The 20,000-nt window shown below is 41.0% G+C and overlaps 2 protein-coding genes across 2 annotated transcripts in view; both read left to right on the top strand.

Moving 5' to 3' along the window:
• The window catches only part of LOC310938169 (histone H3.2), a gene marked incomplete at its 3' end in the record, with an annotated part of 144,022 nt that overhangs the window by 63,230 nt on the left and 60,792 nt on the right, over positions 1 to 20,000 (top strand). The gene's annotated exons all lie outside the window — the stretch shown is intronic.
• kcna1b (potassium voltage-gated channel, shaker-related subfamily, member 1b) lies at positions 2,474 to 3,997 on the top strand (the record flags this gene model as incomplete). The annotated part of the gene is made up of 1 exon (XM_083902624.1): positions 2,474 to 3,997. The coding sequence occupies one exon, from the start codon at positions 2,474 to 2,476 to the stop codon at positions 3,995 to 3,997; it is 1,524 nt and encodes a 507-aa protein (XP_083758750.1).

Raw genomic sequence — 20,000 nt, 5'->3', positions numbered from 1 at the left:
GAAAAAAAACTAAAATTTTGAGAAAGTAATTAAAATTTTGAGAGAAAAAAATTGAGAAAAAAATTTGAAATTTCAGGAAAAATTTAGAATTTTTTTTGAAATTTCAGGAAAAAATTCAGAAAGACAATTTAAATTTCAGAAAAAAAATTCAGAAAGAAAAGAAAACAATTCTTTTTAAGTAATTCGATTTTTGAGAAAGAAAAAATAAAAATATTCCAACTCTTTTGATGAATAAGTCTGACTTTTAATGGAAAACACAAACAAATTGTATAAACTTTTGAACCTTAGTGTATGAAAAAGTCTCCTGCGACTCATTTGTGGGTCCCGACCCAGTCTTTGGGAACCCCTATTTCTTTTTTAAAATAAATCCATTGTTTCTGTCTATAATACAGGACGAAACAAGTGAGTAAATAAATAAATAAACTTGTTTTGGGGGGGAGGGGGGGGGTATGGCGCTGCTTTCTCCCTGTTGCCATGGCAACACGAGTGCATTTCCGCCGACACACAGCCGGAGCGGGCGACTGTCGCAAAGTGGAGCGCGGTGAAAAATCTGCTTCCTGCTGCTGAAGGTGAAGAAAAAAGCTGCAGTGAGTTTGAATGACAACGCGATTACATAAGAGGAAGAGAGTCTGATGATGATGATGATGGTGATGATGACGATGGTGATGATGATGGTGACGGGGCCGCTTTATTAGGAACAGCTGCACCATCATCATCATCATCATCATTAATATTATTAATAATATCATTGTTTAATGGTTAAAGGAGTCCTGGTCCTGACGCTACATCACGTAGCCATGCTAACGCTAAACCGGGTTCTGGTTCTCATTCACTAGGACCAGGTTTTTGGTCTCCTGACAAGGTCAGTGTTTATGACACACACACACACACACACAGTCTGGTTTCCCTGGACTCGAGAGGACACGACATTGACTTGAGATTTTTACCATTATCGTTCACCTTAACCACACGGTAACAACTGCTAGCTTAACAAAAATATTAGCCTTATTAACCTTAACCATAACACCTTAAAAATGTCATTATTATTGTTATTATTTGTCCCCATAAGGACGAGAGGTCCCCACGACATGACCAATACCTGAAACACACACACACATATATGCATACATATATATATATATATATAAATTCGTATATAAGCGTGTATAAATACACAGTATAAAGAAAATAAACACACACACAGTACTGTAGCAGCCACTGTGTTACAGTGTGTCTGCATTGCGTCGAACCTCCTCTTCTCCACTTTCTCACCCCTCCTCCTCCTCCTCCTCTCTCTCTCTCTCTCTCTCTCTCTCTCTCTCTCTCTCTCTAACCCCTCCCTCCCTCCCTCTCTCTCTCTCACTCACTTCTCCTCTCACTCTCCACGAAATCCTGCAATATGCTTCTAAATGACCACAGACGTGTTTCCTCCTCCTCTGCTGCTGCTGTTGTCGTCGTCTCGCGGCTCCTTCTCTTTTTTTAATTGATTTATGTGTTTTTGATTATTTTAACACCGCAGAAGGAAAGGAAAGGAAGGAAAGGAAGGGAAGGGAGGAACAAAAAAGGAAAAGGAAAGGAACAAAACAAGGCTGATTGTGCTGATGCTGCAGTGTCCGATCCTCCCTCCATCGCATCCATCCCCTCCATCTGTGCTCCTCCTTTCTCCAGCATGGTCCTCGTCGGAAACTGTCAGTGCGGGTTTTTGCTGCTGAGCCGCCGCCGCCGTTCCTCCTCCTCCTCCTCCTCCTCCTCCTCCTCCTCCTCCACCTCCTTCACCTCCTCCTCCTCCACTTCTGCTCCGCTCGACGCTGAAAACCTACACCAAGAGGATACGGATGTTGACCAAGACAACATAGTCTATTAATATTTCAGAGATACTGTAAAGGGATATCGGTATTAAAAGCCCCTGCCGCCCGCCAACCCCCCCACCCCCCGATCCCTCCACCCTCCCGGCTGTGGTGCAGGTGGACGTTTTTTGAGGGACGGCGTCGACGACGTCTGCTCCGAACTCTGCACAGGTACGTGTCGTGGTTTTTTTTCTTCTTCTTCTTCTTCTTGTCGCATTTCGTTGGTTCGCGGAAACGTGTGAAAACGAGTGGGAACCGCGGCAGGACCGCAAACTTGAATGCTGATGTATGCGGTAAAATATACAGCAGCAGTTGCAGCACAGACTGCAGGGTGTTTTTTTTTTCCCTCTCTCTCTCTGACAAACAGGAAGCTTCTGTTCTTCTTTTTTTTTTTTAACACCAGACTTGGTTGGTTTCCTGTTTTCCAGGTGACGGATGAAGCACCGACAGAAGATGTTCAGCGAGGAGACGACGATGACGACGACGACGATGATCCGCAGATCCCGGTCTCACTAGGAGCTCCTGCCCTTCAACCTGCCCCCCAACTCCTCCTCGTCCTCCTCCTCCTCTTCCTCCTCCTCCTCTTGCTACCACTTCCTCTTCCCGTCCTACGCCCGCCAGGAAGGATGACCGTGGTGTCCACAGAAAACATGGACGAGACCTCCACCCTGCCGGGCCACCCGCAGGACCCGTACCCGCCCGACGACGACCACGACGACCACGACTGCTGCGAGCGCGTGGTCATCAACATCTCGGGGCTTCGCTTCGAGACCCAACTGAAAACCCTGGCCCAGTTCCCCGAGACCCTCCTCGGGAACCCCAAGAAGAGGATGCGGTACTTCGACCCGCTGCGGAACGAGTACTTCTTCGACCGCAACCGCCCGAGCTTCGACGCCATCTTGTACTACTACCAATCCGGCGGTCGGCTGCGGAGGCCCGTGAACGTTCCTCTGGATATGTTCTCAGAGGAGATTAAGTTCTATGAACTGGGCGCAGAAGCGATGGAGAAATTCCGGGAGGACGAGGGGTTTATCCGGGAAGAGGAGCGCCCGCTGCCGGAGAAGGAGTTCCAGCGGCAGATCTGGCTCCTCTTTGAGCACCCGGAGAGTTCCGGACCTGCTCGGGGGATCGCCATCGTCTCTGTGATGGTTATTCTCATTTCAATAGTCATATTCTGTTTGGAGACTCTCCCCGAGCTGAAGGAGGACCCCAACGACCGGATGCGGATCGTGGGGAACATGACGATATACTACAAGCCAAACGTCCTCACGGACCCGTTCTTCGTGGTGGAGACGCTGTGCATCATCTGGTTCTCCTTCGAGTTGATCGTGCGCTTCTTCGCCTGCCCGAGCAAAGCGGCCTTCTTCAAGAACATGATGAACACCATCGACATCGTGGCCATAATCCCGTACTTCATCACGCTGGGCACGGAGCTGGCCGACGACCAGGACGCGGCCACGGCGACGGTGACCGCGACGGCGACCGCCAGCGCCGGCAAAGGCGGAGGGGAGCAGGCCACGTCGCTGGCCATTCTCAGGGTAATCCGTCTGGTGCGAGTGTTCCGGATCTTCAAACTGTCCCGGCACTCAAAGGGACTCCAGATCCTCGGGCAAACTCTGAAGGCGAGCATGCGGGAGCTCGGCCTGCTCATCTTCTTCCTCTTTATCGGCGTGATTTTGTTCTCCAGCGCCGTCTACTTCGCCGAGGCCGAGGAGAAGGAGTCCTTTTTCACCAGTATCCCCGACGCCTTCTGGTGGGCCGTGGTGTCCATGACGACCGTCGGCTACGGGGACATGTACCCCGTGACCATCGGGGGGAAGATCGTGGGCTCGCTGTGCGCCATCGCCGGCGTGCTGACCATCGCGCTGCCGGTGCCCGTCATCGTGTCCAACTTCAACTACTTCTACCACCGGGAGACGGAGGGCGAGGAGCAGGCCTTGTTGCTCAACGTCAGCCACCAGAACCTGGCCTCGGACACCAACTCCAGCCGCCGGAGCTCGTCGGTGGTCAGCAAGTCGGAGTACATGGAGATCGACGAGGACTTGAAAAACAGCATCGACAACTTTCGGGAAGCGAACCTTAGAACTGCCAACTGCATGGCGCCGAGCCAGAACTGTGTGAACAAGGGGAAGCTGCTCACCGACGTGTGAGGCAGCGTCCGACGCGCCCGCGGTGTAAATATTGTAGAAATATCTGGATGCTTTACCTCCATTGGTGCATTTTATTCTCTCGTTTTTTTTTGTTTTTTTTGCATTGACACATTCGATCACGATGACTTTGTAAGAGGATCGGCCCAAGTTAGGTCTGTTTGGGCTGTGGGACGACAACCGGCAGGTGTCAGGGGAGCGTTTTTGATAAATTACTGATTATTTGAGTTACCGAATTCGGTCAAAAGGAACCACGAAGGTTGGGTACGGAACTGAATTAATTCACATTTTATAAATCAGTGCCAAATTTTAAGTACCTGAAGACGCATCTCGAGAGTGGCTCACTTATGCTAGCCTACTTATTTTAATGGGTCTAAATACATGTTCTCAGCTTTGAAGTTGAGAGGGTTTGACTTAGCGTTTCACACATTAAGGGTGTGTTCACACCACTCTTTTGTTTTTTTGTGCGGTTAAATCAAACCCTTGTGGGTTAAATCCCGTAGTACGGTTGAAAGATGTGGTCTTGATCTTGATCTCCTAAGGCAAACTAGCATGTTTAGCTGAGCATCGTCACCCCAAAAGCCCTTGGGCAGTACGCGCCAGGATAATGATGCTAGCTAGGCTAAAATGAGCAATCCTACCTGTGGAAGAGGAAGAGATGAGGCCTGAGAATGGCAGGTCCCATCTCTTCATCGTCCTAAGGCAAACTAGCACGTTTAGCTGAGCATCGTCACCCCATAAACCCTTGGGCCGTACCTGCGGTGAGTCCGCGCGCCAGGATAATGATGCTAGCTAGGCTAAAATGAGCAATCTTACCTGTGGAAGACGAAGAGATGGGGCCTCAAGACCTGAAGGGGACGGTATAAGTCGTCCTACAGTACGCTCTCTCAGATCCTCAAAGGAGATTGTTGATGTCTTTGGGTGGCTAAACGCTAACTCCGCGATGTAGCCTACATATCTGACCAATAACCAATAGCATTTCTGATCACATAACCTTTCCAGATGGGAAAAAAATCCATCAGGTGCAGACCAACTTAGCCGACTATTGGGTGTGAACGCACCCTAACCTGCTGCTGGGTTAAATCCCGCAGTACCGTTGAAAGATGTGGTCTAGATCTGGTAAATGGGAATGGCAGGTCCCATCTCTTCATCGTCCTAAGGCAAACTAGCATGTTTAGCTGAGCATTGTCACACCAAAACTGATTGGGCCGTACCTGTGGTGAGTCGGCACTCCGGGATAATGATGCTAGCTAGGCTAAAATGAGCTATCTTACCTGTGGAAGACGAAGAGATGGGGCCTCAAGACCTGAAGGAACGGTATGTCGTCCTACAGTATGCTCTCTCAGATCCTCAAAGGAGATTGTTGATGATGTCTTTGGGTGGCTAAACGCTAACTCCGCGATTTGGCCTACATATCTGACCAATAACCAATAGCATTTCTTATCACATAACCTTTCCAGATGGGAAAAAAATCCATCAGGCGCGGACCAACTTAGCCGACTATCGGGTGTGAACACACCCTAACCTGCTGGTGGGTTAAATCCCGTAGTACGGTTGAAAGATGTGGTCTAGATCTGGTAAATGGGAATGGAAGGTCCCATCTCTTCATCGTCCTAAGGCAAACTAGCACGTTTAGCTGAGCATTGTCACACCAAAACCGATTGGGCCGTACCTGTGGTGAGTCGGCACTCCGGGATAATGATGCTAGCTAGGCTAAAATGAGCTATCTTACCTGTGGAAGACGAAAAGATGGGGCCTGGCAAGTGGACGGTATACGTCGTCCCACAGTACGTTGCTCTCTCAGATCCTCAAAGGAGATTGTTGATGATATCTTTGGGAGACTAAACGCTAACTCCACAATGTAGCCTATATCTGACCAATAACCAATAGCATTTCTGATCACAGATGGGAAAAAAACATCAGGCGCGGACCAACTTATCCGACTAGCGGGCGTGAACGCACCCTAAACTGCGCATGGTACAGTCGGGTACTGGCACTGATTTGAATGTGAACCGACGCCCAACCTCAGAAAACCCGCACGTTTTGCACATAACGGTCAGTTTGTTATTCTCAGAGTGGACCAGGCCACAAAGTCTTAAAGAAAAACAACCCAATAATCACGTGACCCTAACTTAGTACAGGGTATTCTTGTCTGCGATGGGCACGAGCTTAGTTAAAGGTTAGCGCGTTAGGGTTTTTAACGTCACGTCAACCGCACATCCGTCGTCCGACGCTTTGAATCCGGCGCGGCCGACGTCAAAAGCTGTAAATATAGTCGCGTTAAATATTCACAAACAGACGGAGAGCAGGCGTCGTCGTCGTTTTGAGCGTCGGACGAAAGAAACGAGAGACTTTTGTGTTATTTTTAGGCCTCAGACGATGAAGAATTTATCAAAAACACGCGCCTCCTTCACACCTCGCAAAAAAAAAACAACGACGACAAAGCCCATCTGAGATTCTGACGAACGCGTTTTCGAGGACGACGCATTTCCCCCCCGAGGAGGAGACGCATTTTTAAGTGGATTACAGTTGATTTTTTTTTTTTTTTTTTTTTTTCTACAGCACATCCAGGAAAAATGTTAAAAACGTTTTTCAGGCACCTTATCACAAACAAAAAACAGGAAGTAGAAGTGTGCCGGGGGCCCCCTGGTGGAGGATTATCTGCACTGCTGCTGCTGCTGCTGCTGCTACAGGTCGGCTGGAGGTTCCCCTGTTCTGATGCCATGCAACACTCCTTTATATAGAAGCATGTGGAGACTCTTCTCTCTTATATCGGCATGCACACGATGTTACCTCATTCTTATTTTTTACAGTTCTTCATTTTTCTCCTCTCGGATTTTTTAATTTTTTTTTTTTTTTTTTTTCGTTGCCTCATTTGTTTTCACCAAAAGTGCACTGGCTTATTTATTCGGATTATTTCACGCCATCTAAGTGTTGAATGTTAAGGGAACAGGAACACTTTTTTTTTTTTTTTTTTTTTTTTGTCTCGGAGATCACGGCATGTCAAAGAAAAAAAAAAAAAATACTCACGTATTAAGGCCTAATTAGCTACGTATACTCAATGCATGATGTCAGTATTAAAAATTGCTTGCAGTTGTGGAGGGACACTTCGGGGGGCGCTGTGGGGACGGCGGGAAGATCCTCCTTCGCGATTGTCAAGCTAATAATAACGGGACGTGGTGCATGATGGAGCAAAAACAGCCAGACGGGACAACAATAAAGAAGAAGAAGAAGAAGAAGAAGAAACTAACTTAACAACAAAAAAAAAACAAAAGAAGAAGAGACCACCTCTTTAAAAATGACACTTTCAGAAAATACATCCATTTAGCAAAAGCTTTGATCTTTGACGATGAAGTGCATGGGATCATTTTATGTGACTTGTGACCTCCTTCCCCCCTTACGTTGTTTTTCTTGTTTTTTAATTTTATTTAGTTTCAAGAAGGAAAAAAGTGGAAATATTTAACAAATTTCATAGATCTATTTAAAAAAAAAAAAGAATTAGTTTCTAGTGCCTTCAACCCCCGTCTCATTATGGAATTTGACTAAAGTGCCTCCCGATACAAACAAAGAGCTGACGACGCTCAGCTTCACTTCTCCTGCCATAAACATGCACTATATATATGTATATATATATATATACATATATATGTATATATACTTATACACATCCTGAAAACACCAAACTATAATCCCATATTTCCCTGGATGATGATGATGATGATGATGATGATGACACGTGGCTGCTTTGCACATTTAACACAAACAAACTAAAATAATTATGGCTAAATAATTAGTTTCTGGTGTTTTTAACGTAGAAATGATGCGAAACACAACTTTGCTTCACACGACGCGACACAAAGAGCTTCAGAAAACAAGAACTTTAAAACAATTTAAGTTTTGGATTAGCTGTTGTTGCTAAATAGCCTCTGAATTCCAGTGACACATTATTATATTTAGCTATCCTAGCTAACTACATAACGACTACTTCCTGGGGTCAGTTTTTAAGCTAACAAATCTAGCTCATTGGCTAGCTATCGCCACTAAAAGGAAACACAGAAATTCAGCTACAGTAGCCAACAACAAAGCTAGCTCGACACTATAGCTCTTGTTTAAGGTATAAAAACTAGCCTTTTTAAAATTCTTGTCACTGCTTTTAATGGACAATAGCAGTAAATTGGATTAGCAGTAGCAGATAATGACATTGTAACGTTAGCCCGGGTTTTAATTTAGCCGTCGCTTCACTACGTCATTACTCAATTAGTCTCTGAATCCAAATCACAGTAAACTCAATAATTAGCTTAATTCAGCCGCGGACGCTAACGACAACATAGATTAATGGAGGCGACTGTTTACTGGCTAATGAAAGCAGCTTTTGTTAGTGAAGCTAGTTAGCTGATCGATGTGTGTGTGACGTATGTTGTTAAATGTGACACTTTTAGCCAACTAACGGTACGGCTTCATAGCTAGCTGTTAGCTTATAGCTTGCAAACTACCGACCAAATCAGTCTAGACATAGATTGGATTAGCGACATTAGCTAATTATCTGCTTTAATTTGGCGAGGCTTCTCGTCAGGTTTCGTGAACTTTCAGGGTGGAAACATCAGACAAATCTAATTTAGCTCTGGATTATTTTTTCACGTGCTCATTATTCTCCGTTTTTTTCCTCACAAATACAGTCTGAATGACATGTTTCTGAAAAACAAAAGAGGCGTTCAGGGACTATATTACGAGATATTCTACATTTTGTCGTGATGCGTACGGTTTGGTCGTAAACACCTCCGCGTTCCGCCTGAATCTGCATCATCATCATAAGCAGCAGCAGCAGCAGCAGCAGCATAAGCAGCAGCATAAGCAGCTCTGTGGCTCGTCTCTCTCTCCTTCATCCTCTCAGCTGCCACTGCCGGCGGCGTCTGTCATTCGAGCTCAACGGCGCCCTCTGCCTGCACAAAAACCCACTGCCACGCTGCGATCACTGGGACCAAAAAAAAAAAAATATCCTTCTTCTTCTTCTTTCTGCTGCTGCTGCTGCTGCTTATGATGATGATGATGAGTGTAGATTTGATTCCGGACACAACAACAATAATAATAATAATAAAACAGAGAATAATGAGTCGTTTTTTTAAGGATAAAAACCGTGTGTGTGGACTCGACTGTGATGGATGTGAACACAGTGCAGTCACACACTCATATGTGAGCATCACCACAGGCATCAGTCACTCTGCCTGCAAAATGGCTGCTGCTGCTGCTGATGCGTTTTTCAGCCTCTAAACTCATTTTTTTGCTTAAATACATATTGATATTTATGCTTTTTTTAAAAATACATTTATATAAACTCCTGTTCAATAATTTAACACCTGAACACAGAATATGTACGATTTGACATTTTAAACTTTAGTGCGTCAGTTGGATTTTCTGCATTTTTAAACACCAAACGACGAACAGCAGGTTTTAGTCTGATTTCTTAAATTCAAAAAATTCACCTCTGAGGAGAAACGCTGGTGTTTCGCCGCGTCCTTTAAAAACCTCTGCTCCACTCAAACACTCAGGTGTTTTCACTGAACCTGATTAGACTGAAGATCATCAGTGTGTTTGAAAACACCTGAGTGGCTCAGGATTGTAAAAAAAGTCAGAATTATTGAAATAACAACACGCTTTAATCAGTATTTATAGTGGAAGGAGCATAAAGCTGCATTTCTAACTCAAATATTGGTGTTTTGTTTGCAGCAATTTAAGAATTCTGAGCCTTTTTCTTGTGCAAGCTATTGGACAAACAGAAAAGTTAAGCTAGAATTAAGCTAATTTGATTATATCATAATATATGTTTAGGAGATTAACACCAGGCCAGGAATTGGTATATTGTTTGTGCAAAGTCGGGGTTTTAATTCTTCAATGAGGTGAATTTTAGGCAACATTCTATGACCCGAATAATCATTTTCAAGAATTTGAGTAAAACAGAGTGAGATAATCCGTTTATTTTCACTCAAATGTCTATTTTTTCTTTGTTTTATCGTCTAAAAAGCCAACTTGGACTCACTTTCCCGACATAAATGTTGGATTTTCTGCATTTTTAAACACCAAACGACGAACGGCAGCTTTTAGTTTGATTTCTAAAATTCGAATTCACCTCTGAGGAGAAACGCTGGTGTTTCGCTGCGTCCTTTAAAAACCTCTGCTCCACTCAAACACTCAGGTGTTTTCACTGAACCTGATTAGACTGAAGATCATCAGTGTGTTTGAAAAACACCTGAGTGGCTCAGGATTGTAAAAAGTCAGAATTATTGAAATAACAACACGCTTTAATCAGTATTTATAGTGGAAGGAGCATAAAGCTGCATTTCTAACTCAAATATTGGTGTTTTGTTTGCAACAATTTAAGAATTCTGAGCCTTTTTCTTGTGCAAGCTAGTGGACAAACAGAAAAGTTAAGCTAGAATTAAGCTAATTTGATTATATCATAATATATGTTTAGGAGATTAACATCAGGCCAGGAATTGGTATATTGTTTGTGCAAAGTCGGGGTTTTAATTCTTCAATGAGGTGAATTTTAGGCAACATTATATGACCCGAATAATCATTTTCAAGAATTTGAGTAAAACAGAGTGAGATAATCCGTTTATTTTCACTCAAATATCTATTTTTTTCTTTGTTTTATCGTCTAAAAAGTCAACTTGGACTCACTTTCCCGACATAAATGTTAGATTTTCTGCATTTTTAAACACCAAGCGACGAACAGATGTTGTTGGTTTGATTTCTAAAATTCGAATTCACCTCTGAGGAGAAACGCTGGTGTTTCGCCGCGTCCTTTAAAACCTCTGCTCCACTCAAACACTCAGGTGTTTTCACTGAAGCTGATTAGACTGAAGATCATCAGGGTGTTTGAAAAACACCTGAGTGGCTCAGGATTGTAAAAAAGTCAGAATTATTGAAAAAACAACACGATTTAATCAGTATTTATAGTGGAAGGAGCATAAAGCTGCATTTCTAACTCAAATATTGGTGTTTTGTTTGCAACAATTTAAGAATTCTGAGCCTTTTTCTTGTGCAAGCTAGTGGACAAACAGAAAAGTTAAGCTAGAATTAAGCTAATTTGATTATATCATAATATATGTTTAGGAGATTAACATCAGGCCAGGAATTGGTATATTGTTTGTGCAAAGTCGGGGTTTTAAGTCTTCAATGAGGTGAATTTTAGGCAGCATTATATGACCCGAATAATCATTTTCAAGAATTTGAGTAAAACAGAGTGAGATAATCCGTTTATTTTCACTCAAATATCTATTTTTTTTCTTTGTTTTATCGTCTAAAAAGCCAACTTGGACTCACTTTCCCGACATAAATGTTGGATTTTCTGCATTTTTAAACACCAAACGATTTCTAAAATTCGAATTCACCTCTGAGGAGAAACGCTGGTGTTTCGCCGCGTCCTTTAAAAACCTCTGCTCCACTCAAACACTCAGGTGTTTTCACTGAACCTGATTAGACTGAAGATCATCAGTGTGTTTGAAAAACACCTGAGTGGCTCAGGATTGTAAAAAGTCAAGTTTAAAATTGCAGAATTATTGAAATAACAAAACACTTTAAACAGTATTTATAGTGGAAGGAGCATAAAGCTGCATTTCTAACTCAAATATTGGTGTTTTGTTTGCAACAATTTAAGAATTCTGAGCCTTTTACACATTTTTAAAGAAAAATCTTGTTCTTGATCCATGTGAATTAAGCTAATTTGATTATATTATAATATATGTTTAGAAGATTAACATCAGGCCAGGAATTGGTATATTGTTTGTGCAAAGTCGGGGTTTTAATTCTTCAATGAGGTGAATTTTAAGCAACATTCTATGACCCGAATAATCATTTTCAAGAATTTGAGTAAAACAGAGTGAGATAATCCGTTTATTTTCACTCAAATGTCTATTTTTTCTTTGTTTTATCGTCTAAAAAGCCAACTTGGACTCACTTTCCCGACATAAATGTGCATCAGCCGTGTGTCATCGACCTCAAACAGTTCAACCAAACCCTTTAATCAACTTTTCAGTCTCATTTTTTATTTCCTCTTTTAATCACGGAAGGTGCTTCATGTAAAACAGAGAGATTTCACAATTTTTTATTTTTTTTTTAAACCAAAATTTTCCCCAAAAGTTCTATTTTTGTTTGTTTGAATTTAGCGATAAAAAAAGAGGATAAACATCAGGGTAGGCGGTCGTGTTGTTGTTTTTATTTCATTTTATTTTACGTCTGTCTGTCGCGTTATTACCCAGTGAAAGGACCAAAATCGCGTTTTTTCCTCGTTGTTTCTTTATCATCAGAGCAGCTCGATAAAACAAAACAACGTACGTTTAAACAAAAACAACAGCAGTTTTGACGATATGCGGTAAAAAAAAAAAAAGACGGTAAATATGAATATTTTCCAAGCTTCCGAACTGCCATGAATAATAAAAAATAACCGGTCAATTAAAGAGGTCAAATATGCTACTATATCTCATCTAAGAAGGAAACGCAAATAGCACAAATAGCACAAATTGCAAACAAATAGCAGAGAGTCGTCTGCGTACGGTGAAATCCCCGTTTGGTCTCCTGTTACAAAACAAAACAAAACAAAACAAAATCCACGGAGCTGCAGATAAAACAAAAAAAAATGACGCAACTCGTTTTTTATTTTATCATTTTATAAAACAAACAAACAAACAAACAAAAAAAGCTACGTCACTGGTCACATAAGTCATGAAAACAGAGCATCGGAGGAGATTTTCAACGTTGTCTGTCGATGTTTATCCATCATTTGTAGAAGCAGTAATAATAATAATAATAATAATAATAATAATAATGATAAGAATAAGACATTTTGGACGACGCCGTCCACCGATGTTTTTTTTTAGCAACAAGTAAACAAATGTTTTGTTGATATTTACAAAACAGCTTTCTAGGTTTTAAGAGTGAAAAAGACACACGTAAACAAATAGGAAACGCTACGACTAAAAAATGCATTGATGTCGTTGTCTTCAATCGTTTGTTTCTGTTTTTGTCTGAACTTTCTGTGAGAAGCCAAAGTCTCGACTGAACGAAGAAGAGTCAAAAGAAAACAACAACAACAACAAAACAACAACAAACAAACAAACTATGTGCTCTCTCTGTGAACCCTGGAGTCGCTCGCTCTGCAGTGCGTCTGCTCCGTTCGGTTATTTATTTGTTTATTTATTTATTTGTTATTGTTTTTGTACGTTTTTTTTTCTGCTGGGTTCACGCCGCGGTTTGCGGCGCTCGTCGTTCGTCGGTGAAGCATCTTTGTCTGTAACCTATGCAAGGTTAGTCGACACTTTACGTCCATTCTGACTTCATCGTATTACGAGGATTTCAATAAAAACTTTATTGAAATGTAACAGCCATCTCTTGTGCTCTCTTGTGTGTGTGTGTGTGTGTGTGTTCGCCATGACGGAAACAAAGCAGCTAGCGGCGCTAGCACGTGTTCAAAGCGTGCGGGACTGAAATAGTTTGGCATGTGAATCGTCTCAGAGCGCCGGGACACACTGAGCGACAGTATTAGCACGGACGTTAACACTTTAGAGGCGACAGGAAACGTGAGACCTGGTCAGTTAGCCGCGGGAAAAAAAACACTGATCCTCAACGCTAACGTGGACGTTAGCGCGACGTGAATTATACAACGCTAGCTCCACTTGACATATGAGACATTTCCTTTGCTAAATGTTGATTAGCGTCATGTTTTCTGGGATTTTTAAGCCTTTCACCACGACCGGTCTAGGCAGATGGCCGCGCATCTTTGTGTCTGGTTCTGTTATAGATTTTTTTTTTCTGGTAAAAACAACAGTTTCTTTTCCCTCGACTGATGCCAAGTGTTTGCTTATTGTGTAAACTGTTAGGTTTCTCTCTGCTCTCTATATTATATATTTGTTTTTGCCTGACTGTGTACAGCAAAGCGCCTTGAGACACAAAGAATAAAGACGTGTTGAATTTAGAGTCAGAATATTTCAGTCACCAACAACGTTAGCACAGACAGTATCAATGAGAAAGGACAGGAAACACGTAAATACGGCTAAAATCTGGTTATTTAGCGTTACTACAACAACACTCAGTCTCCAACGACGTTAGCATGAACGTTAACACTGATATATGACAACTGAAATGTGGACATGTGGACATTTAGCGATAGAAGACAGTGGCTAAATGCGTTAGCATAAACATTAGCACAGGAAAAGGACAGGAAACATGTAGCTACGGCTGAAACCTGGTTATTTAGAGTTACTACAACAACACTTAGTCAACAACGTTAGCATGAATGTTAACACTGATATATGACCTTTATACAACTTTTAGAGAAACTTTTCTAAAGCTTCCCAGAAGGTTCCTCTAATGTTACCTTGTCACAACCTTCACAAAACCATTAGAGATCCTTTTGTGAAAGGTTCCCCTAATGTACCCTTGTCGCAACCTTCATACAACTTTTAGAGAACCTTTTCTAAAGGTTCCCAGAAGGTTCCCCTAATGTTACCTTGTCACAACCTTCATACAACCTTTAGATAACCTTTTGTAAAGGTTCCCAGAAGGTTCCCCTAATGTAACCTTGTTCCTAGACTGTTCCCCTAATGTTACCTTGTCACAACCTTCATACAACCTTTGGAGAAGGTTCCCCTAATGTTACCTTGTTCCCAGACTGTTCCCCTAATGTAACCTTGTCACAACCTTCATACAACCTTTGGAGAACCTTTTCTAAAGGTTCCCAGAATGTTCCCCTAATGTTACATTGTCGCAACCTTCATAAAACCTTTAGAGAAGGTTCCCCTAATGTTACCTTGTTCCCAGAAGGTTCCCCTAATGCTACCTTGTCACAACCTTCACACAACCTTAAGAGAACCTTTTTTAAAGGTTCCCAGAAGGTTCCCCTAATGTTACCTTGTCACAACCTCTCAAAATCCAACCAGACGGGAACTTTGTGTGGAAACCACGGTGCATCCAGTTTTTTGGTTCCCTCAACGTTTATGGAACGTTAGGCTCCTCCCTAACCCTGAGGGAACGTTAGGCTCCTCCCTAACCCTGGGGGAACGTTTTGGTTTGGTTGTATCTAACCGTAGGAGAGCGTTCATCGAACGTTGTGTGTTCGTGGGGTTAGTTTCTCGTTGTGTGGACGTTGACGGCGTCTCCTCGTGTCCTCTCAGGTGGCGTCGTTCCTCGCTCATAAAAGTCGTCGCTGTCATCAGTGACTCGTGTGTTCACCGTCTCTGCTGCTGGAGATTTTATATAAAGATGTGTCGTTGTTGTTGTTCTTGTTGTTGTTGTCAGGTGTTTTTTTTGTATGAATCACGCTGCAGACGGAGCTGCTGCAGTTACAGTAGAAGTGTCGGCGATAAGACGCGCGCACACGCGTGCACACACACACACACACACGCACGCACACACACACACACACACACACACACACACACACACACACACACACACACACACACACACACACACACACACACACACACACACACACACACAGAAGCCTGGGGCACAGAGCATGTTAGGTTAGTGTGGGTGGACACATGGAGGGAGGAGGGAAAACACAACAGAGCAACAGAAGGAAGAGGAGGACGATACGTATACACGGTTATATGCAGTTATTTTATACGCACTATATACTAAACACACAATAATAATGATAGTTTACTTCAATTCATTCATAATACGCAGGTATGTGTATTTTTCTTGGCATTTTATAACAGCAAATAACACAAATTAGCATTTCCCTTGATGCGCAGAGAGGGTAAAAATGGTAAAATGTGGGCACTAGGTGGCGTCGTTCATCCACTTTGATAGTATGCAAATTAAAAGGACAATATCATTAATTGGCAACAATAATAATATAATATAATTAAAGGTGCACTATGTAATAAATCTAAAGCAACTGGCCATAAAATCCTCCAAAATCATGTTTTGTCATGTGGCGCCACCTACCGCCGTCTACCAGTCATTGCAGTCAGTAGAGTCTCAGCTACCGAGCAACCACGGGTTGCCATTTACGTCAGAAAACGAAACCTAAAATACCACGGTATTTTGAATTTGAATGTAGTTACCGTTTTTGGCCACATTCTTACATATGGCGCCTTTAACTACGACGTTAGCTGCTAAAATCTACGAATATAGCAAACGGCTAACTGTCCCCGCACCAAACCCCATAGAGAAAATCAGCGTTTTAGCATCACAGCACACGGGAGTTGTTAATCCGCTGCTGCTTCTATCACACACTTTAACTGTGTTATTTTGTAAACTTCCGCGTTAGAAATCCTTTATTCGGATTAAGCTAAGTGACACAAAGTGACCACACGAGGCAGCAGCGGACCAGTAACCCCTGTGTCCGTGAAAGCTAAAAAACGCTGATTTTCTACTATGAGGTTTGGTGGAAGATGGTGAACGGTGAAGAAAATGACACAAACTTGGTAATAATAATAATAATAAAACATATTATTGAGATGTCACGTGTTTTTATGAGCTGAGTGTTTTTGTGAAATGGCAAAAAAAAAAAAAAATCTCTTTTCCCCCGTGAATCTGACAGAGTTTGTTGGGTTTCATCAGAGGCACGAGCTGCAAACTCCCACTGACGTCCGCCCACATGTGGAGCGTCGTCGCGCACGCACACACACGCACACGCACACGCACACACACACACACACACACACACACACACACACACACACACACACACACACACACACACACACACACACACACACACACACACGTCTAACCTCTCGCCTCCTCAAGTTTCATTTTCCACTGCCAGCGTTCCAGCTCTCACCTGAGCTGCCATCAGTCCATTCAGGCAGCGCGCGGTGGTGAAGCGGGGGCGGTCAGGGCGGGCGGGTGGCGGACGGTGGGGGGCGGACAGACGGACGGACGGACGGACGGTCAGACCGCCTGACACAGCAGAGACGGAGCCGTGGGTTCATTGGGTTTCACCTCTTGTTCTCGTATCTCTGTGCCAGCGCACATATGGACTCACAACATGACGGAACCACAATCGACAAAACAAGTGTCTCTTTGGTGTCTGTGTAGAGTCACATTTTCATCAATTTCTTTGGAAATTGATTTGCTGTTTTGTTCCTAAAGTGTCTCAAACGAAAGTTTCCCAAACTAACGTCGTCAAAGACAACGAAACCAATTCAAAATATTCAGTTTAGAGTCACAGAGGACGAAAGAAACTACAATATATTCTCATCTGATAAGCTAAAACTACAATATATTCTCATCTAATAAGCTAAAACTACAATATATTCTCATCTGATAAGCTAAAACTACAATATATTCTCATCTGATAAGATAAAACTACAATATATTCTCATCTGATAAGCTAAAACTACAATATATTCTCATCTGATAAGATAAAACTACAATATATTCTCATCTAATAAGCTAAAACTACAATATATTCTCATCTGATAAGATAAAACTACAATATATTCTCATCTGATAAGCTAAAACTACAATATATTCTCATCTGATAAGATAAAACTACAATATATTCTCATCTGATAAGATAAAACTACAATATATTCTCATCTGATAAGCTAAAACTACAATATATTCTCATCGAATAAGCAAAAACTACAATATATTCTCATCTGATAAGATAAAACTACAATATATTCTCATCTGATAAGCTAAAACTACAATATATTCTCATCTGATAAGATAAAACTACAATATATTCTCATCTGATAAGATAAAACTACAATATATTCTCATCTGATAAGCTAAAACTACAATATATTCTCATCTGATAAGCTAAAACTACAATATATTCTCATCGAATAAGCAAAAACTACAATATATTCTCTTCTGATAAGCAAAAACTACAATATATTCTCATCTGATAAGCTAAAACTACAATATATTCTCATCTAATAAGCTAAAACTACAATATATTCTCATCTGATAAGCTAAAACTACAATATATTCTCATCTGATAAGATAAAACTACAATATATTCTCATCTGATAAGATAAAACTACAATATATTCTCATCTGATAAGCTAAAACTACAATATATTCTCATCGAATAAGCAAAAACTACAATATATTCTCATCTGATAAGATAAAACTACAATATATTCTCATCTGATAAGCTAAAACTACAATATATTCTCATCTGATAAGATAAAACTACAATATATTCTCATCTGATAAGATAAAACTACAATATATTCTCATCTGATAAGCTAAAACTACAATATATTCTCATCTGATAAGCTAAAACTACAATATATTCTCATCGAATAAGCAAAAACTACAATATATTCTCTTCTGATAAGCAAAAACTACAATATATTCTCATCTGATAAGCTAAAACTACAATATATTCTCATCTGATAAGCTAAAACTACAATATATTCTCAAATGATAAGCTAAAACTACAATATATTCTCATCGAATAAGCAAAAACTACAATATATTCTCTTCTGATAAGCAAAAACTACAATATATTCTCATCTGATAAGCTAAAACTACAATATATTCTCATCTAATAAGCTAAAACTACAATATATTCTCATCTGATAAGCTAAAACTACAATATATTCTCAAATGATGAGCTAAAACTACAATATATTCTCATCTGATAAGCTAAAACTACAATATATTCTCATCTAATAAGCTAAAACTACAATATATTCTCATCCGATAAGCTAAAACTACAATATGTCCTCATGAAGTTTAACTCCTTAAAAACACGACAACAACAAAAACAACAACAACAGACACATTGTTCCAGTCATAGAACTCTGAAAAACTACACTATGTGAATTAAATATCTGTTTATTTCACTTTATATCAACACAGGAAGATCAGAAATGTCTTTCACGAGGGAAAATTTGCAGGAGAAAATAAAAGTCCTCTCTGTGTGGGTGAGTGTCAGGGGGCGTGGCCTCTTGTTTACCTGCTGCCTCCTCACACCTGAGACTCATCATCATCATCATCAATCAGTGAATTAAAGCTCAGCTGCTGCAGCAGCACAGATAAAAAGGCTGATGTTTCCACTCCTGAGGCCAAACAACTCTGTGTGTGTGTGAAATAAACAAATAAATGTACTTTATGTTTATATTTCCTGTTTAAAAAGTGGTTTAAAAAGCATCACTATTATGAGGGTAAATTTCAAGTCATTCCGAGATACTTTTTGTTTTTGTGACTAAACGTCAGCTCACTGTCAAGGCAAATGGAGCATTTCTTGAATTTCAAAAATTAATTACAATTATTCCTTAAGTTGTTTGCAAATATTTTCAACAGATGCTTGTTCAGGGCGATGCCGACTATTATGATGGTAAATTTCAACTCATTTCGAGATACTTTTTTGTTTTTCAAGAATTTTAAAAAATCATTAAAATTATTCCTTAAGAGGTTTGTGAAAATTTTCAACTGATCCTTGTTCAGGGTGATGCCGACTATTATGATGGTAAATTTCAAGTCGTTCCGAGATACTTTTTGTTTTTGAGAAGAAAGTCAGCTCACTGTCAAAGTGCATCAGGGCAAATGGATCATTTCCCGAATTTCAAAAATTCATTAAAATTATTCCTTTAGAGGTTTGCAAATATTTTCGACAGATCCTTGTTCAGGGCGATGCCGACTATTATGATGGTAAATTTCAAGTCATTCCGAGATACTTTTTGTTTTTGTGACTAAAGTCAGCTCACTGTCAAAGTGCATCAGGGTTAATGGATAATGTCATACATTTCAAAAATTCATATAAATTATTCCTTAAGAGATTTGCAAATATTTTCAACAGATCCTTGTTCAGGGCGATACCGACTATTATGATTGTAAATTATAAGTCATTCCGAGATACTTTTTATTTTTGAGACTAAAGTCTCAAAAGGTACTGTGTGTGAAATAAACAAATAAATGTACTTTATTTTAATATTTCCTGTTTAAAAAGGTCCAAATCTGTGTGTGACACACACACACACAAACGTAAACCTGACGCTCTGAGGTAAATAAGTCAGCGTGGTTCACTCCGGCC

The sequence above is a fragment of the Microchirus variegatus genome (genome assembly GCF_963457635.1).
Source record: "Microchirus variegatus genome assembly, chromosome: 16".
In the NCBI taxonomy this organism is placed as follows: domain Eukaryota; kingdom Metazoa; phylum Chordata; class Actinopteri; order Pleuronectiformes; family Soleidae; genus Microchirus; species Microchirus variegatus.
Note: the sequence above shows the minus strand (reverse complement) of the source record. Positions and strands in the feature narration are given on the sequence as shown.